The sequence below is a fragment of the Haliaeetus albicilla genome, chromosome 2 (assembly GCF_947461875.1).
Source record: "Haliaeetus albicilla chromosome 2, bHalAlb1.1, whole genome shotgun sequence".
Classification (NCBI taxonomy): domain Eukaryota; kingdom Metazoa; phylum Chordata; class Aves; order Accipitriformes; family Accipitridae; genus Haliaeetus; species Haliaeetus albicilla.
This window is the reverse complement of record NC_091484.1, coordinates 68,694,884-68,716,394: the sequence shown is the minus strand read 5'-3', so window position 1 is coordinate 68,716,394 and position 21,511 is coordinate 68,694,884. Positions and strand designations below refer to the sequence as shown.

General features: G+C 44.1%; 1 protein-coding gene across 1 annotated transcript in view; it reads right to left on the bottom strand.

Annotated features, from left to right (window-relative positions):
* ADARB2 (adenosine deaminase RNA specific B2 (inactive)) overlaps positions 1-21,511 on the bottom strand; it is a 321,084-nt gene that overhangs the window by 29,492 nt on the left and 270,081 nt on the right. Inside the window, exons 5-6 of the mRNA XM_069778153.1 lie at positions 16,024-16,192; positions 8,868-9,019 (exon numbers count right to left, since the gene is read on the bottom strand). Of these exons, the coding sequence (XP_069634254.1) occupies positions 8,868-9,019; positions 16,024-16,192 (321 nt within the window). The remainder of the gene's footprint in view (positions 1-8,867; positions 9,020-16,023; positions 16,193-21,511) is intronic.

The window sequence follows — 21,511 nt, the reverse complement described above, 5'->3', positions numbered from 1 at the left end:
AGCATAAATTAGACCAAATTAGATCCAAATGGGTGTAGTTTTTGCCCACAGGGGTTTTTCCCAACTATGTTTTGATCTGTTCCACCCAAAATACATGTTGCAATTAGGCACATATCTCTAGCAGGGTATGGGATGTTGGTGGAACTGGCGCAGCTATTGCCAGGAGCAGGAGGTCCCTTTGTGCCGGCTTCAGGGGACCTTGGAGAAGCTCAGACATTATTATTCCCTGGGCTGGACAAATTCGGGGACAAACAGCTTTTCTTGGTGAAATTTTCTACTACTATTCTGAAAGCTCCTCAGCCATGGCCTTTTGCTGAGTAATATAGCCTTTTTATGACATCTGAACATTGCGTCCAAATGCAGTGTTTTACAAAGCCGCAAAACCCATAACAAAGCAGAATCAATAAATACAGTGCAATTCCCTTTGGCGATTCAAGCATTCTGTTAAAATTAGGATCTGATTATGGCTGTGGAAACCTGTTTTCCTGAATCCTAATAAACACATTTTGCTTTACATGAAAGCTTTTCAAAGCTGTGGCCAATGCTGGCTTTGAGCAATCCATAGTTTCCAGCATATTCTTTCTCTTTTCCCAGACAGACGCACACTGCGCTGACACATCCTGAAACAACAAAACCCAAATAAGCAAAAGCAACCAAGAAAATCACAAGGAGAGGGAATTGGGGCATTTTCAATGCATTGTCAAAGCCAAAGAGTTTTCTCATGGTGTATCAATTCTGACAAAGTTTTATAGCAGAGACTGACGAAAGGGAGCTCTCCAGATCAGCTGATAGTGAATTCACTGGAGCTCTGATCCAGGACTTGGGAAATACAGGTTCAAATTCTTCTTTGAGTCTAAGTGGCCTTGAATGAAAATCCTCACCCTGAACTAGGCGTGGAAGGAAATGAAGCAGGGTTTTTTTTCTACCCATTTTTAGTGTGCTGCTGACCAGGAGACATGAAAAATACAGGACGTGATCCCACTTCAACACAATTATTTTATTTCAAAAATTTGCCTGACTGGTTTTGATTTCTTTCCAGCCAGTCAGTACTTTGAGACTTGAAAGTTGTCCATGAAGTGAAGTGGTTATTCACTAGTCAGCTTTAGCAAAACTCCACTGAAAACCTAACTACCCAGCCTGGCAGAGATTAATAACAAAATATGAAGCAATAGCAAACTTTCACAGGTTGATTAATTGGCACTGAAAGCTTTAGGACTTCCAACGTAGCCAAACAAGAGCCTCTTTCAGAGGTGCATTCTGGGGTCAAGCATAATAGCAGCAATAAAACCACGAGTACTTTCACAATCTCACCACACTTTCTAAGCCTGGACATCACTAGTTTCTCTGTCAGGTTTAGGGGCTAGAGCTGACCCTAGGGATTGGCAAAAGGTTTAGCATGGCAGGCTGTGTAGGGCATCAGACCTCTTCTTTGGATTACCAAAAGCGATGGGATTGCCAGCAGCCAGAACACCTGGGCCACGTATTCTCAGACCCTCTGGCACTGCTGCTGTGTCTGAGCAATGGGTTCACCTGAGCCTGGAGATGCAACAGCTGCTTCTTCTACAGCTTTTCTCTCAGGCGGTGTCAGAAGGGCTGCAGGGTTCATGGCAAAGGGCTTGGGCCAGTCCCTGCCTCTGCTCCTTCTGGTTCTCCCGACATGAGTCTTTCTTCTTCTCTCTCCTCCATTCTCTCCCTCCCCTGCAGCCCTTGAGGAGCAGAGAGTGAGTAGGAGACGCTGGGGGAGGAAAAGCTTCTTGCAGCACTGGAGATGGGTCAAACCAGTGCCTGCAGGTCCTGTGTGGGTGCTGTGCATGGGAAGAAGGAGAGGAACTCCACACATCCCAAAGCTTTCCAGAGTCTCCCCACCCCTCACAGGCCTTATGTTGCTGTTTCTTGCTCACTCCCCCCATCAAAGCTGAACATCACGGATCCCCTCCCCCGCCAAACTTTCCCATCCTCACCATGGCCGTCCTGTCCCAGGGTCCCACTGATCCCTCTCAGCCACAATTCCTTCTCCTGAAGTCCCTTTGCCCACCTTCCCCAGAAGAAGGGTCCCCCACAGTCCCAGCATGGACTTACGTTGAATGTTGGGGAGAAATCTTTGAACTGGCTACACGCAGCACCACCTCCACACCTGGGAAGCCCTGAGCTAAATCAGAGCACTGCTCAGACCCGCAGTGCCCGGGGGGACAGGGCAAAACTACACCTGGGCTGGGCTCTGCTCTCATCTTTGCCCATCCCGGCCAGGAGCACACTTCACTTCTGCTCCCAGCTACAGGTGATATGTGTAAGTGATGGAGAGAATTAACCAGAGGGGACAGTCCTGTGACCGTGCTTTCCCTACTAAGTTAACTTAAGTGAAAGCAGCCAGACTCTGAAACAGCATTTCAGCAGCCTGGGAGGACTGAATTAGAAAACAGGGCAATTACATAGAAAACCAATGACTGCTAACAGTGCTGAGCAGGGATGGAAGTTCCTTGACAGACCAGCTTTTAGTTAACTGTAGAAAGTCTTTGCATTTCTTCTGTATTTACTTTAGTAAATTGAGGCTGTGTCAATGGCACAAGACGGAAGGGGCCATCGCTTCAACAGGACCTGATCTCAAAGGAGGCTGACAAAGGGTGCTATGCTCTCACCCTGAACCCAAACCTTTTGGATCCATCCCAGTCCAGTCTTAGTTGAAACAAAAGGACAATTTCCCCTCACCTTCTTTAATAACCGGTTCCCTAGGCCCTGAAGTAATGCAACAGCCTCATGCTGCGCCTGCAATTTCTGCAGCATCCTTTACATGACAAAGCAATCTGGGCTGACCACAATAATTCATCCAGTGCTAGGATTATTTCTCCCAAGGCAGTGTTCAGTGCTACAGCCTACAGTGTTGCATGTATTTTTTTTCTTTCGTGTTACTTCTGGGCATGGTTCTCTATGATAATTTTGTTCTGAGGTCCCCCCAAGGTATTGTTCTGCTCAGTCATATGAAAAATAGGAAGAAAATGCACCTTCATCCCAGTTCCACAGACAGGCCATTCATCAGCATAAAATCAACTTTACAACCTAGGAGTAGGCTGCTCCATGCTCTGACTAGCTACGAATTTCCAATATGGTCTCCCAAGCTACAGCAGGCCAGCAGCCACAACAGAGCGATATGATATCTGAGAGCACTTGTACAATGGAAACAAATAAGAATGTCCAAGCCCAAGGGATGGCCTGTGGTTACCCTCAATTTTTGTAACAGGGGCAGTATATCAATCTGTTAGGACCTGCATTTTCTTGTAGTTACAGATATCTAATTTCTTTTCAGATCATTGAGTTATTTAGATGGTTCTTGAAATGCTTTTCCCCCCTTAACGTCTACTCACAAGAACAGAATTTGTCCATTTAAACAAAACATGGGATTGGAAGAAGGAAGGCAGAGATTTCTTCCCCTCGTGCATCCAATAACATTCACCAGACCCAATGCTTTTGGGAGGGATTTTAGCCCAGCTGGCGCTGTAAGCATCCTCATTGTATTTGCATCCTGCTACCTGCCTGCTGGACCCTGAATGCAGAGCTCTGCGGTTGAGTGTCCTGACAGTCACAGGGGATCATTTGTGTCGACAGTCACAGGGGATCATTTGTGTCCATCTCTTGGCCTTAGATGGCCTCTGTTTGAAGTTGGCCCTCTCCAGCCACTCTGCTCAGGATAGGACTTCCAGGGACTGCTGATACTATCTGGGTCAGCGACATCTGAACACAGACTGCTGAGTCGCAGTGTGAGCAGGGCAACCCTTCGAGGCAGCCTGAGATTTGGAGGTTAACTGAGAACGTTTTTTCTGAGAATGGGATGTAAAATCCTGCAGCCAGCCTCACAGGCAGGGAAAGCACAGAGTGAAAGCACACTTGAAGTTGAGAGTGCAAACTTGTCTTTCTGGGTACTGTTCAGTTTCCCAACTTCTCTGAAAACTGCAGTGCACATCTCCCCATCACATCACCTACCAAGGCAATGATCCAGCTCACGTGGTTGCAAGTGGATCCTGTTTAGATGAGAGCTCTGTCAAATGTGTGTGCATGAGAGCTTCAGCACAGCTGTAGGTTAATAGACAAGCAGGAGGAAGACCCCATGTGGAGCAGATGCAATGGTGTGTTTCAGACCTAAAGGGAGCGGGGGATAAAACAGGAGCTGGGCTATCAAGGAGTCAATGGTACAAGGCAATACAGCATGTTAGCAAGAGATAGAAAAGCAACCCAGGGGAGAAGAATGGAGACAAGCCCTGGGGCAGATTCTGTTTGTCTCTGGCAATCTATATAGTAAAAAAAGAGAGAGTGCATCTCTAGTGGAAAGATGGACAATGAGGTAAAATTCTGCCAGGGAAGGAGGAGTGGAGAAGTGGAGGATTTATTAGCTCAATTTTTTAAGCAATTCATTTTGCTTTTCAAGAGGCTCTTAAAAAAAAAGCCAATGTGTCAAGAAGCCCTAAATTAGCTAGGAAGGCACTTTAGCAAATCAAGGGCTTGATTATTCTGTGGTTTGCCCTAGATTCAGGAGAAGGTGTAAAATATGCAACAAATATTACAGGGCTAGCTGCCCCCATGGCTGCAGCTCCACCTCATGAGCTGGAGTGTGTGTGCTGTAATGGAAAATATAGAATCATAGAATCATAGAATAGTTTTGTTTGGAAGGGACCTTTACAGGTCATCTAGTCCAACCCCCTGCAGTGAGCAGGGACATCTTCAACTAAATCAGGTTGCTCAGAGCCCTGTCCAACCTGACCTTGAGTGTTTCCAGGGATGGGGCATCTACAGCCTCTCTGGGCAACCTGTTCCAGTGTTTTACCACCCTCATTATAAAAAATTTCTTCCTTACATTTAGTCTGAATCTACCTTCTCTTAGTTTAAAACCATTATCTCTTCTGTCGCAACAGGCCCTGCTAAAAAGTTTGTCCCCATCTGTCATATAAGCCCCCTTTAAGTACTGAAAGGCTGCGATAAGGTCTCCCCAGAGCCTTCTCTTCTCCAGGCTGAACAACCCCAACTCTCTCAGCCTGTCTTCATAGGAGAGGCATTCCATCCCTCTGACCATTCTTGTGGCCCTCCTCTGGATCCACTCCAACAGGTCCATGTCTTTCCTGTGACTCCAGAACTGGACCTACTGAGTACTCCATGTGGGTTTTCACCAGAGCGGAGTAGAGCGTCAGCCCCCTTGAAACCTCCAGGAAACCCATGTTAACTTGTGCTGCAATACTGCCCTCAGGAGAAGTCAGAAATCCAGGTATACCTTGCTTGGATGTACATAAAGGGAGAAGGTACAGAAAAGGAGACGTTGTCTTAGGCTCCCTGACCTAAAGCACTGAACTGAAGCAGGAGCAGAAGCTGAGTGTGTGAAGGAGCAATTAGAGAGTGGTAAGGACACTGGGAACATGCTGCCTCTTCACCATATAGCTGTGCTACAACCTTGTGGGTGACCTTGGAGACTGGCTAGAGAGAAGGAGCCAGGACAAACCCATAAAAATGCTCACAACTGTCTGAAACCCCTCTGGCATTTCCCAGCCTCCTATTCCTGCAACGCCACCGACCCTGGCTGGTCTCCTCTCCCGCTGTCGCCAGCTCCTGCGCCTCTCCCCTCAGCCTCCTCCCCTGCTCTCTTGGATTGTACAGCCTCCCCCAAAGATTCAGCTTCACTTGAATCCCCCTGTAAGCTCTTCCAGCCTCCTGACCTACACGCACCAAAAAGGAGTTAGAAAACCCTCCATGCTGAGAGCAGCCCTGGTCCAGCTGGATTTTGCCTCTCTTTTAGAGCTGCCTAAGGATGTATCAACAAACAAGTCAGCTCACCTCTGATCCAAGAAGGGCATCATTGCAAATCAAAGTGGGATTTTATCTTTTTGTCCTGAATCTCTTAGTTTCCTGCATGAACGTGGCATGGGTGGGGGCTCTCTGGACCTCTCCTCTGCATTGCAGCTGTTCACACGAACCACGGTAAGGTCAGATTTTTACACATGCCGCTAACTTGATGCCCTGCACTACTCAGTAAGAAGTAAACGGCGTTTCAAGTGCATGCTCGCTTATCTCCTCCCTTACCAGAACAAAGCTCATAAGAAGGAAATGTGAGACCTCCCTGAGGGTGCTGGGAAGACACGGTGGATAATAGGAAATTTTTGGAAGGAGATTTGAGAAGTGGATTTTACTCACTCCCTATATTGATATAGGCTTATCATATTCCTTCGCAAAACCAGAAACCACATGGCGAGACACTGTTTTTAAATGTTAATGCATCTTTAGAGAATAATCAGTAACGTTTGATGGCTTGCACTAGCTCTAGGAGAGGCTTCTTTGTTGTTTAAGAAATGAAACAGCATTCATCTGGAGTTTCTTGTCATTACTGGATGAAAGAAAGGTTATTTCTTTAGTAAAAAAAAAAAAAAGAAAAGAGAAGATCTGAATGATAAACATTATAAAATGCTTATCTTCCCAGATGTCTCTGGGATAATGTGAGCTAAAAGGAAATGCTTATCTCACTGAAGGACAGCTTTTGGCAACATGTTTTTTTTACACAGCGCTAAATTATTTTAAGAGCACAGGACAAAGGTAGAGCAATCTGCTTAAAAGAGTGAATTACAAACCAGATGTAGTGCCCCTTCAAGTCCCACTACTGAATCACTGTGTAACCTTGGGTAAGCCACACAGCCCTTTCTGCCTCAGCATCAGGACACTAATCAGTGTAATAACCAACATGAAAAGTATTTTTGTGACTTCCTACAAGTTTACTGTATGTGTCAGGTGTTGCATGATCATGTATTTTTAAACACAGCTTCCTGTATGTACTGTTATCTAAAGAAGCATTCCCTCATTAGCTGGTGGATTCATGTGTTTTTTGAAGCAACCCAGGAGCCAAGCATGGTTCACCTCTAGGGCTGTGTTCAGCTGCATATCAATAGGCTGTCAGCTGCCCAAAGCACCTGCTTCCTTATGCATGAAAGAGCAGAATCCATCCTGGACAGCTTTCGGTTGTTCTCAAGAATGGACTAAATTTTAAAAATAATTACAGATTTTGGTGCTTCCGTTTCTGATGTCAAGTAAGGGGTGCCCCAGGAAGCCCGCCTTCTGGAAAACACGAGGGCCTTTAACTAAATATAAAGCCTTTTTAGATATCTCTTGATACACACATAAAGTGGGATGCCAAAAATCACTATTCATTTTTGATATTCATAGGCACTTTTTTATTTTTAATTTTGTTTTTAAGATGATGCTACATCTCCTCATTTTGTTACCTCATCAGGAATTTGTCAATTTGCTGTTTGCCTTTTAAACATGTACTTGCTTTTCTTCATTTTATAAACCCTGCTGACAGAATGTAGAAATCATGTCAGGTAAGGAAGGGTATTTCCTTCCTGAATAGGTGCATTCTGCTTTCTCGCCCCAGCAAGTTGCTGTTTCACAGGTGACAAAAAGATTCCAGTCTGGGGAGAATAATACCTAATCATTAATAAATAACTTGTACAAATAAGAACTGGGAGTGAAAACTACTGTCTGATGGATTTGCCTGTGAGGAAGTTAGGTCGTTGTGTGACCTTGGATGATTAATTTTACATTACTGTGTCTATGCTTTCTCCTCCATCCATTCTTGTGTCTTGCCTGCTTCACATTCAAGGTAGTCAGGGCAAGGACTATTTCTCATTATATATATGTACATTTAGCAGCCAGCACTATGGGGATTAAAGCACTGTAAAATGCATGTATGAGAAGCAATACCTAGGGGCAGGGCTAAGAGTGCACCTTGTGCATCGTGCATTTGATCATGGGATGACAGACACGTGTGATAACAAGCCATGGACCTCTCAAGTCCCCTGTCCTTTGTTGGGGGCATTCGCTGTGGCTTGGCAGGGGCAAAGCTGGTGCAGTGGGAACACAACAAGGACGAGCCTCTGTGATGGCAGGGCAATGACAGGGACATGCATGTTTGGAGGGGTGACAAGATCAGAGTGCTGGGTCATATGCTGGAGACGGGATGTCTTTTCATGGACAACAAGCTCTGCAGGTCTGTTGGTGGCACACACTGGCTCAAGACCTGATTTGCTTACCTCACTTGCAAGATCACCTCTAGAGGAGAAATCCCTGGAAAATCATGTTTCTGCTTAAATGCCATAGGTTTGGGCCCAGGGACTCCAAGGCTGGCCTGGTAGACTGCCTCTAGCCCATCTGCCAAGCAGTGACCATGCAGTTGATTTAACATAGGCAGGATGGCCTGGGAAGGATCCTTTCCAGAAGGGTCTGGACATTATTCGCTGCAAGGGCAGGTGATATCTGGAGAGAGTCTGACCTTCAACCAACACTACAGATGTGTGATATCATATCATCTCATCTCATCTCTCTAATTCAGACTCCAGCCGCTGCAGCCTGGACAGCTCAGGTTTAGTGTAAATGCAGCCCTTCAACCCATACGTACTGCCTGAACCCTGAGAAAAGTCTATGCATCCCCAGCTAGAGTCCTGATCCTCTGGTCCAGCCCATGACCTGGCTTCAGGGATCGCTTTGATCATGGGGACCCTTCCCAAGGCATTTATTTACTGTTGGGGTTGCATTTCCTAGCAGGAAATGCAGGCTACTGGGGACATATTCCCTAGCAAAGCCACTGAGCCTCAGGCACGCAGAGCAGCCTCCCACTGCCTTGCCCAGCTCTAATTTTCCCTGCACACCTTTGTCCAGTACACGGGACCAAGCACCAGTTGCACAGACACACATGTGTCACACAGCCCGTAATGTTTCTGCTCTCAAGAGAAACATTTTCTGCAAGCAAACAAAGAAAGAAAGAAGGACTGATCTTAAAAAAGAAAAGAAAAGAAAAAACCCAAGCAAAGGGGAAAAAGGAGAGGGATTTTTTTTTTTCTTACAGTCAGTTGTGATTTCATAGGGGGAGTTGAGGCGTGCATCTCCGCAGGGTGAAGTGCTCACGTACAGATGGAACAGGATGTTCTCCCGCAGCCTGTAGCCTCCCTCTTTTAATCGCACGAAGATTGATCGCTCCCAGTCTTCTCGCCGTTTGCTATGATCACAAAAGAGGTTCCAGGTCATTTGTTACACGCCAAATCAGAAACATTTCTGCTCTTTCTCTCTCTGTTTTTCTCCCTCTGTTTGTTTGTTTTTATTAGCACCTGGCATCATATATTTTGCCTAGTGACAAGAGAAAAACAATAAGCTTCTCCAAGTGAAGAAATGTGTGAAGGGGGTCAAAACTGTCAAAGTGCTTTTGGCTTGCTTACCTAGAATATATTCTAATGATAAAACGTGTGGATTTTTGAAGGGTAACTCTCCTTCTTCACATGCACAGATGCATAAACACATTGATTTTAAAGAGGTTCTGGTGCATGAAAGAAGGAAAAGTTCTCTTAGGCTCTCATGTGAGCAAATCGGCTCTGCTCATCACAATGCCTAGGCACGTGTTTAAATCCCATTAACATCACTGCAACCAAGATGTGCATTTATATGCTCCACTGAAAAGGCCCTCTAATGAAGCACCCGGATTTTACGACCCCTGCCAACCCTCCCAGCTCCCCAGGCGTTGCTTTTCTCCCCCCTTCAACCAGAGCCACCTACGAGCGCTCCATCTAAGCCAGCAGTGTCCTCTTGGTCACTTGGCATTTTTGGAAATCAGAAGCCATCCTGAGAGGGGAGGACAAAACTTGTGGAGGCTTTTCTCAGCTGAGTTGAAAGAGATACTTATTAAGACGAAGCTTTTCTCTTCGCAGTGGTTCAGCAGCTAGATGGGGACACAGCACACATATTCCATTAGCAACAGCTGCCCGGGAGGCCAAACCCTCCCAGTCCTGCCGTTTGCAGCAATAGCTCGCATTAAGGCTGTGCTGCTGTGCGGTGCCTCGGATGATTTACATTTGGGAAGATATGGGTGAATTCTCTGACAGGCAGCTGCCTCTAATAAGTACGTTTGGGTGATGGTCGTGATTATAATTTTGAAGGTGAAAATGTGATTAGTGAAATTGTAATGAGGCTCCTTTCCGTCAGATGCCCCGGTCCTCCCCTCAGAAACTCGAGGGTCTTTCTTCAGGAATATCTCTGAACAGGAAGGCACCTGCAGGTAATGATTTTCCTAGGAGGCTCTTAATAAGCCAGAATCCTACCCATTTAATTCACTATAGGACAGCCCATTAACCAAGGCGATTTCTGCTGGTTTCTCTGCCTCCTGTTAGTGTAAACAGGGCTGCTTTCTACTCAGCCTCAGAGCAAGTCCTTGGCTTTAATCCAAGCTGCCTCTGCCTGTTTTCTCTGGGTGCAGCCTCTGTGCTATTGAAGCTGTTTGGCTGTCACTCTTCCATGGTTTGGGTGTTTTGTCATTTTTTGATGCCGGGATGCGTTTGCTGTCAGGAGGAATTTACAGGCACATTAGCTCGCCTGTCAGGGACAGGGAGCCACACCAGCTGCTGAGCCGGGGCTGCCACATGCAGCTCCTTCATTTTCTGCTGGCTGTGGTGGAATTTCCCAACTGCACTAATTATATTATGGCCCTGATACAAGCCTCTGAAATAATAAAATACCTGTAAGTCCTGCTGCTCGGACATTAGAGCAATTGCAGTTAGTTTTAAATAATTCACTGCAAAATCAGCTGGGAGAATACAAAGCTGTGCAGCCCTAATGCCTGCTATTATTATGTTAAACCTCGCCGGAGTGGGGGGCAGCTTGCAGTACTTAGAAACAGTTGCTATGTAGGGTTGGAGCAGTCATTCTTTGGGCTGGATTTCAGGAGTTCACAGTAATCAGCACCCATCCTGGTTTTACTGGTTATTGTTTTTCACTGATTAACCTTGCTCTCTTCCCTCTCCCTGAGTACCAAGAAGGGTCTGCGGCCAGTGTGGCTGATGGGTTGGGTGATAGACAGCTGCTCTAAAAATAGGTGGCAGGGCTGGAGGGCAAAGCAGCTTGACTCTTCCTCCAGGAGGCTGAGATCCTCCGTACCACATATGGTCCTGACCTGCCTTTGGGATGGTTTTCTGGGGGCTGAACTCAAACATGAGATTCATTCTCCTGCACAGTGGCTGAAGAGGTTAATAACGCAACTCTGAGAGTATTGCTATAAAAGAGTTTGGGATGCAATACCGTCTGCTGTGTCTTAGCAGAGATTCTTGTGCATGGGATGCTTGGGGAATTTCAAAGCCCAGGGGGACCCCGGGACCTTGCAAAACTGGTCCATGTGGAGCATGAGATGCACTTCTGCAAAGTGACTTCACCCCCAGCACCTGTACAGTTCTGCCTTCCCTCTGGGGTTGTCGTTTTGGGCTGTGAGTGGGAAAATGAGTTTGCAGCAGCAGTCCTTTGCAATGCCACTTTGCACAGCCATACACACCTGCACAAAGCAATGAAGAGAGAAGCCCACAGTGAGCCCACAAATGTCATTCATTCCGGGGGTGGCACTAAAGGGTCATTTCCGCATGCTGGCTGTGGCTAAAAGAGCAGAATTTGTCCCTAAACCTTTGCCTGTTATGAATTTCCATGGGAGAGTTAGGATTTGAGGCTGATTCAAGAAGAACATTTAAGAATGTGCTTAATTCTAATCTTGTGCTTAAGTTCATTATTTTGCATAACACATGCATATGTTTTGAGCTGACTTCAAGATTTAAGCACGTACTTATGGTTTAAGATATGCAAAGTGTTTTGCTGAAACGAGTCCTCACCCTCTAAAAGAGAAGGAGAGGAGCTGTTTTTAGCATGTAAACATACGTACGGGAAATCTCTAGTGCTACCTGCAACAGCACGGCATCCTAGAGAAACTAATAGCAGGCTTAAAAGGGACAGAGCTGTGTCCATTAAGAGGCTAGTAGGACAAAAAAAAAGAAATATTAGGTGTATAACAAGCAGCTGATTTTCCTGGAGAAAACAGCTGGACTGGTTGAAGACTATTCCTTGCTTTTTATGTATAAACTAAACAGTTGTTTGCATCTGACTCACTGGAAGATCTTAGCTTCTGGTAAAATCATTGCTCCAGCACCTGCAGGTGCTGCAAGACTGCTATGGTACTGGTTTCTTTTAAGAATAAGGTATTAGTTTTGTTTTCTTTAAAAAAGAAGAGTTGGATTTTCTTTTCTTCCCTATTGGTCAGTTGGTATAAATAATCCCACTGAAACCCATATAAATTTTACTGCCATCATTGCAAGAGATTCAGACTATGGTATTTGTGTACTTTTTGATGGCAATTTTTAGAAAAAGCTTCTCAAAAGGTCTTTTTTGTCCTTCTTTTGTACATCAGAAAATTTATGTCTTACTTTTCATCTTTTTCGTGAAAGTCTTGAGAACTGGAGGATTATGGTTGTCATAAAAATGAAATCTGGGAGGGGTAAGGGTTTTAATCAGACTGGTTAGAAGCTATCAGGTTTTAGTTGTGCTTTTGGCTTTTATTTAACCCAAGCTCTAGACAATGAATTGTTGAAAGAAAGTTTCCTTTTGAAGTATTTGTCACTCTTGCTTCTTAGCAAGGGTAAAGTTCCCATTCTGGAACTCTCTTTCCCAGTAAAAGTTGGGAAAGCCTCATCTCTAACATTTAGCAATACAAAGAGAAGGAAAAAAAAGTAATTTACATAAAGCTGCAACTTTGGCTTGTGGATGGGACTGCTCTACAGTTCAAATATCTGAAGAAGTCACCCTATGCTGTCTTTATAGGAATGGAAAAAAATTTGCTCCAGTACATGGCAATTCATCTCACCTACAATAGATACCTGAGTAAGTCTGTTGAGTCCCACTCCAGAGATGCCCATGTCTCTCCAGTGGTGATAAAAGAAGCCTTGGGGATCTAGTTCACACTTAACTGACTAACTTTTAGACAACTCAAGAACAGTGTTAAGACATATATTCAACTCAGTGACTCCATCTCTCCTGGCCATTAATTCTCTACCCTGGCCCTCACTTTCTCCAGCATCCTTGTCCCTGCTCTTTGAAGCCTTTCATGCTACACTCAGGCAAGTACTTGTTTTGCTTTCACTGAGGTCAATGGCAGCATTTGTAAATTCTGGAGAAGTGGTTCCTTTTCAAGGACAGCATCATATAGAAAAATAAGTCTTGTGCTGGAAATTCCTGAAGTTTGAAATCCAGCTGTGGAGATCAATTTGAGCAGGTAGGCTTGGTGGGAGGAAGATTTGTGGAAAATAGGGAATACTCTCCACAGAACCAACTTGCGGGTTCCAGAGGGAGGGATGGAAAATTTAAGCTCTTTGAGGCAAGTACTATGCTTTCATTCTTTTTTGGGGTTAGGGAACCATTTTTTGGTCTCAGTTCATATAGGAATTTGTACAACAGGTTCCTGGCCTGGAAGAGGGATTTAATTTGGGCTAGGTAAGTGCAAATGCATAACAATGCAGAAGCCACATTTGTGTTTCCCCCAAGCTTGAGGAGCTGGTGTGCAGAGAGTCCCAGTGGAGCTGAGTTAACACGTCTGTCCTAAAAACCCTGTCCTTTTAGCTATGCGGTAGCACCATATGATTTCTCTGCCTGTGGGAGTTGTCTCTCTTTTTCTAGAGAAAAAGGGGTAAATATGACTTCAATGTGCAGAAAATGCATTTTTCATTTCATTTCGAACACCCCCGTTTTCTCGCTTGTCAAAGCTCCGGATGATGGCATAAAACTGAATGTAGCGATAAATACTAGAATTGAAGAATATATTATAGCACACAGTTTTACTTCCCTGTGGACTTTAAGGAAGCAAAATCTGATTTGACAATATCTCCAGCTCTATCTTTCAAAGGTGCTTAGCCTTGACAATTTTGGTTCAGCTTTTTATCATGTGTGCTGGTCAGAGAAGCAGTGGCGCCTGCTCTTGGCTGAACAGAGAGTGATTTGAAGTTATTGTGAACAGAATTTGTGCTGCGCTGAGGACTCTCTTAACAAAAGACTGTTGACATTGATCCAAATAAAATAATAATATGACTGAACATGTTAGGGAGGTGGATCGATACAATAGTTTAAGATACAGTGGTAGCACTTGTTTCCCAAGAGACCGTAGCACGAAGCAAGTACTAGGGCTGCTACACTGATGAAAACATAATAATTTAATGTAAACTTGAAAGCAATTCAGATTGAAATAGAGAGAATATTGGTTTTGATTAAACCCTTCAGGGTTCTTGTCCCCCTTTGTTAGCCAAGCTCATCTACTCAATATACTCTCTTGTCTTCAACTCCAGTGTGAAGTGAAAATAACCATTATTCCTATTATTGTTGCTTCGGTGCAACAGTATCATAGGTGCTCACAAGAACACACAATCCTGCTCAGATTAATCCTTGTGTCAGCGACCTGATGCAAAACCTTCTGAAGTCAAAGAGAGTTTTTGCACAGAGGTTAATGCCCTTCTGATAAAGTCACATGAAAATGCAAGCAAGAATGGAGGGTGGAAGAATGACCTATAGATAAAGGGGGATTTTGTTTGTTTTCTGTCCTTGCTTCCTTCATTCCTTGGTTCCTTCCATGTAATAAATGCCACCTCAGCTTCACTTCTGCTCAATTTTCATAGGATCATGGGATAATTCAGGCTGGAAAGGACCTCAGGTCTCTAGCCCAACCTCCTGCTCAAAGCAGTTTGCCAGGTTGCTCAGGGCTTTATTCACTCAGGTTTTGAAAACCTCCAAGACAGGAGGGAGACTGCACAACCTTGCCAGGTGACCTGTTCCACTGCCTGCCTATTGCCATGTGGACAGTTTGTCCTAATATTCAGACTAAGCTTCTCTTGTTTCGGTGTGTGCCTGTTGTCTGTCATCTTCCCACTGTGCACCCTGGTAAAGATGCCAGCTCCATTGTATGGTTGACATATGTTCTGCTGGGTCTGCCATCCCATCTCCAGGGTGACCAGGCCCAGCTCCCTCAGCGCCTCCACACAGGCCAAGTGCCCTGGCCCCTCAGCATCCAGGAGGCCTTTGCTGAACCTGCTTCCGATGGTTGATATCTTTTCTGTATTGGGGGACCCAAAACTGCGCATGGTATTGCAGATGTGGTCTAATGAGTGCTGAGTAGTAGGGGATGATCAATCCCTTGACTGACTCTTCCTACAGCCCAGGATCCCGTTGACCCTCCTTGCTGCCGGGCACACCGCTATCTCATATTCAGCTTGCCGTCTGCCTATGAACCCTATCCGTTTTCAGCAGAGCTGCTCCCCAGCTGGTAAGGGTCCAGCCTGTGTTGTTGCAGGTCATTCTTTCCTCCTAGGTGAGAGACTTTCCATTTGTCCCTGTTGAGTTTTCTGTCAAAGTTTCTGCTGGCCCTGTCCTCCAGCTTGCCTGGATGACAGCCCAGCCCTCAAGCATATCGACTGGTCCTCCCCACAATATGGTGTCCTCTGCAAATCTTATAACCAATCACTACATAGCATTTTCCAGATTATTGATAGACATGATTAGCGAGGTCCCAGGATAGACCTCTGGGGTGCCTCACTTATTACCAGCTTCCAGGCAATGTATGACCCATTAACCATTTAAATGGTAACAAGGTGGGTTTGGCTGAAGACAGGAACAATAATTCCTCTGTAATGATTCTACATGCTATAACATTTTAAAACATCATAAAGAAGGAGTGAGTGAGAGCATCTTGCACTTTGGCACAAAGTTTACTGTACTGTTAACACTCATTGGTTCTCTAGTGAGTCGATGAAGGAATTAACGATCAATAAATCACTTCCTCGAGATATTTCAGCAGCAGCAAGGAAGACAGGAAAATGGCTGCAGTGAGCAAAATGACCCCCTTCCACTCTCTGGCCAGTGAATAATGCTAATAAGCCCGCACGTAAAGATTTGTACAAAATCATCAGGCTTCATAAAACCCAACTTTATGAGTCATATCTAATAGCTACAGAAAGAAAATCAGCTGAAGTAAAGGAGCTTATGACCCAACACTCTAGACTATATAACTCTCATTTTTTTCTGTGCAGTGTATTGGTTCTTCATCAGCTAAAGACTCGGAAATAACAACATAAAGAAACAAGTAGTTCAAATGTCTGGAGGATGGATCTGTTCCACTGAAGGCTGTATAACATTGCCCAAGCATCAACAGAATTCAGTTACCTTAAGTGTAGTTCCAGCTGTGAGTAGAGGAAGTGAACAAATGCCCTTCTTGCCACAATTTCTGCATGGCAGTCGTTGACCGCAAGCCCTTGGTCATTAATGTATTCCCCATTTATACATTTGGTACCCGATGACAGCACTATAACCTGAGCTTGCCTGATGTCCAAACCTGTAGGAAGAAAAACAAAAGGGTTGTGAAATTGCCGGGGGTGAGTATGATATCATGATTGTTAAAGTTCTCACAGCTCACACTTTGATGTGGCAGCCCAGACAGCCCTAATGGGATGCTTGTTAAGGTGATGATATGGCCTTTGGAACATGCAGGAATCTCACATCTCTGTTATTAGAATAATAAGGGCTCTATTTCAGTCTCGCTGCTAATTCCAAGATAAAAGCTTGCCACGAAGTTTACTTGTTAAATCAATAACTACATCATAGAAGAGCATATGCTGTAGGGAGGTAATAAAGATCTCCTGCAGTGCTGATAAATGGCCAGGTTTTTATGAGCTGTTGAAGACATTTTCTGGTGGGAACACACACTCCCTGTAATGTTAGGTTTCATTGCTGTTGCACTGTAAGTACTAAATAAAATGCAAGTAACACTTCTGGAGCTGCTGTTTAAAAATCTCAGAGAAAAAACAGATCTGACTTTCAGTTCAGTTTCCTTTCCTTTTCTCCAAGAGCAGCTACCTCGGTGCCTTTTCCACTGTGGTTTCAGGGACGGAGCATTCATCACTGAGACCAGCTCTGTTCCTCCATTGCCTCTCCAGATAATGGTGATGGCAATTGAAAAACATGCCTTTCTTGGTCCAGATAGACACTTTCTAGGTTCAAATCCTGATTTCTTTGGAGTCAGTGGCAGAATGCTCACAGACTTCAACAGTACGTGAGTTTCACTCTAAAATGTAGCTTATTTAGCCTTGTGGACAATTTCAAAGAAGAGTTAAGAATGAACTGAGCCCAAACTGAAATAATCTATTGAACAGCACATTTCAGGATGCATCTCTCTGAATACCAAAGAACAAAGGAGCAGCTCTTGGGAAAAAGGACTTTTCTGGCTGATGGGTGCTTCCTCTAGATGTGACAAAGTAGCCTAAGAGTGCTGGACTGTGTTTGACAGCTGTACACGACTGTGTGTAGGCAAACACATGTACAGTATAGCAGGTCAGACTGCTGGGGTTAGTGTGGTTGTGCCCATGTAGTGCCACCTGAGATGCCCACGGTGTCCTGCCTAACCTCTGACTGCTGTCCAGGAGGTTCTGCACCCTCCTCACACATCTCAGATGGAAATCCATAAAGTGACTCAGTGGAAATGGATGTCTGTGTTTAGGCAACTTAATCAAGCCCTCAAAGTCTGACGAATCAGTGACAAAGACAGGCCTGAGGCTACAAGTACCTACAAGGGGAATGGAAACGATCTCACCATGGGCCATTGTGATGCTGTTTCTATGATGTTACTTTAGCTGTAGAAAAGCTTTAGGAATTATAAAGTCAGCAATATTATTTTTTTCTTATGATGAAGCCTGTTGAGTGGCAGAAAAAACAAAAAATTGCAGAGATTTTTTGGGTTAGAAGCACCATGGTTGGGGCCATGTTCTCTCATAAGATCCACTGGTGTGATATGAGAAAACAACTGAATGGAGAAAGGAAACTATATTTTAATCATGAAGCGCTGGTGCTGCCAGTGATGTCCCAGTTAGTAAATAGGACCAATAATACTTCATAATCTCCACACAGCACTGGAACTAGTGGTAGATGACAGGCTATAGCACTGTTGCTATTCTTAATGTATATAATAGCAAATGATACCAAAATTATCTCATTCCTATATCAATATGATAGCTACATCAGTAGTTCAAAAGGTTTAGTGGTATTGTGGCATTGCAGCATTGTGACATTTGTATGAGAGGTGTAAGTATTGTGAAAAGTTCAGTTAATCACACCTGACCCCCTGGTTCTGACAGTCTCATACAGAAGTTGTTATAGGTGCAGTGACAAAGTATACATCACTATATGTTTGTGCTGGAAGTTTAATCTCTATTTATTACTATAAATGTGGCCCCCAAAAAGTGTTTGGGAGTATTTATTAAAAAAAAAAAGCTGGCAATCTAGAAAACCTGAGAAGTGAAGATGGAAGCACATGGGAGAATGCAGTGGAGAAATTAAATTACAAAGTGTTTGTGTTTATTCCTGTTTTATTACCAGATAAAAAGTTGAGGTGGACAAATGGCTCCTTCCCTACAAAGAAAGGTGTTTATAGTCTGTACATTAAAATTGCTTTGATGTCACTTTGCTTTAGGGTCATTACTTTCATGAGAAAAATAATAGGTACCTTAGATCAGACACATGTCCATCTAGTTAACTGTGTCCTTCATGTGGACTAACACCAAACAGTGCATGAGGCACTGCCCGCAACAGAGGTTTTTGAGTCCCACTCATCATCTCAAAAAGTACTGTATACTTTCCTGAAGAGTATAGAGTATTTTCCTTGGTTGGAAGGTCCCTGATAAGAATCAACTATTTTTTGGTTCTGTTTTATTTATTTACCAATGTAGACAGAATCTTATTTTCCTCAGCACAGCAGAAGTACACCAGGAGGCAATTTCCTTCTTCAGAAGCCCATCAGCCTCTCTGCCTGCACCTGAGGACCTCCATCAATATTCCTTCTCAGGGCAGTGAGACTGCTTCCTTCACCTTACATTATCATATCCCTAATGTGCCTCCCCATCTCCCCCTTCACCTTGCAGTCAAAGCACTACACTCTGCAAATACAGAGCAGACCATCTGGGGAAGCCGTCCTGCTCTTCAGGAGCTATACCTTACTCACCCCTCCCAATCAGTCCGGTGCATGGTGTGATGCCTTTTATTATTTCAAACATTTTATCCATAAATAAGCTTAACTCTTTCTCTCTTCTAGTATGAGTGTAAGATGATGAATGCATTCAGGATTTTCTGTGAGGTCTGGATTTATTCACAAATGAAAGACAAAGGCACCCAACACCTATTGATGTAGCAAGAATATGAATCCCTCTAATCTCATTTGCTATCACAATGTCCACCCACACAGTAATAGCAAGTGTGCTTGGGGTGTTCTTTTTTTGGGTGAATGAACTCCGTATGTTGGCTTTCAGTGATGTGGAGCCCCAGTAGGTAGTCACGTGTGGACACAGCCTCGGGTGTCTTCCAGTCCTGGCGAGGTGCACGTGTTTGCAGAACATCACTGAGATGTTGCCTGGGGCTGGAGGAAATGGTGTCCAAGAATTTGCAGAACCAGTCTGAGTGTTAAACATTGAAAATCTCCATGTATTTTCCATTTGCAATGACAGAAAATAAAACACGTTCCTTCATGCTCAGAAATACCCAAGAGTTATGTCTCACTACTGTGACACTCAGAAACACAGGTGTACATGACTTATGCATTAGCTCTGAAATATTTACACCTCACTGGGGAGCCAAATGGGGAAAGTGATCTGTGACCAATGTAGCACCATTCAATGCTGCATGTGAGGGCACCCAGCATGATGAGAAATACTTCCAACAACCTGACAGTTGCTCCATGTGTTCAGGAGCACATATGCTAACAGATTGCCCTCTTGCATGCCTTCTTTTGTACATACATAGGGTTGGAGGTTTATCCCCTCTGAAATGCTTGATATTATTTCCAGTGAACATAGGAGGAATTTGTCTCTGAGAGTAAGACACATGATGCCTAGTTGATGAAGGCAAATTTTAACATTGACTGATCACATTGGCATTTTAGGCAGCATTTCCAACTCTTGAGCCTAGGTACTTGCTTCAGTGATTCAGAATTAATAGGCACTTCTGTACATTTGTCTATTTTGCATAAAAAACAGTCATTACTAACTCTTGTTATTAATGTTTACTTCCTATTTTATTTTGCCTGCAAAATACTTCAAATTTCTCAAGTGATTTCTATTTACAAATGTCAAGCTACCTCTTAAACATTGATTAATTTAACCTCAGACATGCGGCAGATCTGGACCGAGCACATCATCAGGTTGTGCCTAGGAAAGCTATAGCGTTGAGTGTGGCAAACCCCTGAACTAGCACTAACCTGGCAACACCAGCCACGTCCCACCTTCCCCACTTCGGGGTGTGCGGCAGGGCATGATGCTAGAAGAGGATTGCTCTTGGCAAGACCCATGTTCTTACCGAGGGGAGCCAATCTCAGATGAAAGACCCAGGAATCTAACTGTGTTCAGGTCATTTGACAAACAAGAAGAAATGGGCTACATTATTATGACCTTAATTCCTGACCCACTGATTGTCAGAGTTCATGAGGCATTTCTTTCCCTCGCCACCTTCTGCGAAGTAATGTTTGAGGAGACATTAGGTTAAAAGTAACTAGTGAATGATTTATAACAGGCACCTGCATTAGGTTTCTATTATTTGCCTAAAGACTCCTAATAGTTTTCAATTTGAAAAGGAAATGGAGCAGAGGAAAGGAAATTGGGGAGCTGTGTCAGCATACTGGCTGGGTCCCGGCTAACGCCGTGTTGATGAGGAGAGCTGGGAGAGCGGGAAGGGAAATCAAAGTTTTTTTTTTCAGAAATTCTGCCAATCAATTAGTTGCGTTATAGAACAAAACCGGACCTCTAAATGACGCACCGTCTTTGATCACAGATTCAGTCTAATGATCTGGTGAGGTAACGATTCTCTCTGGTGCTCTGCTGAAAGCCTAAGCCCTACCCTGGGGTCTCGTAGGCAGGGTCTTCTCCCACAGCCAGGCAGGGGCAACCTCCACTCTGCTGATGTTCATGCTTGCTGTGTCAGTGATACTCCAGACTTGCACGTCAGAGCCGAGCCGTTGAAAAGCAAATGGGTTTTATTATAAGCCATTTTCAGTTTGCTGACACCGGCGGTGGGATTCATTTCAGCTATTCTGGATAACTGGAGTTTAGATGTCTGTAGCTGAGCTAATCACTGTAGTGTGTCTTTATAGTCAAAGGAGAGGAACTTTCCTGGGACGTGATTCACCTGGCCTATTTTAGATATTTGCTTTTCGATAGTCTGCATTACACCCTAGTATTGCTGACTTCTCTTCATGAACTCTGAAGACCTGTAGACACCCAGCAGAAGTATAGTTTTCTACAATGTAGAGAGATGCCTGTAGTAAGATTTCTCTTATGATAAGTAACCAAATACCATGTGCTGTGTAAAACTCCCCAAATAGTAAGATGGCAAGGAGAGCAAATGTAGTGCCTTTTAAATTTTTTTTCCATGATTTTTAAACTTTCTGAGGTAATTTTTTTAGTTTTTTCCCCACAACAATTAAGTATAATTGTTTGTATTAATGTTAATATATTCATGGATGGTCATATTGCCTTGAGCTGGGCTATTACACACATAAAGCAAACAATGCTGTCTTCCCTACATGATCTCTAAAAACATAAGTCCTGCAGCCACAGGGCTTGCAATAGAAATGATTCAGAAAGATGCTGACAGAAGAGACAGTAAGGAAGAAAAA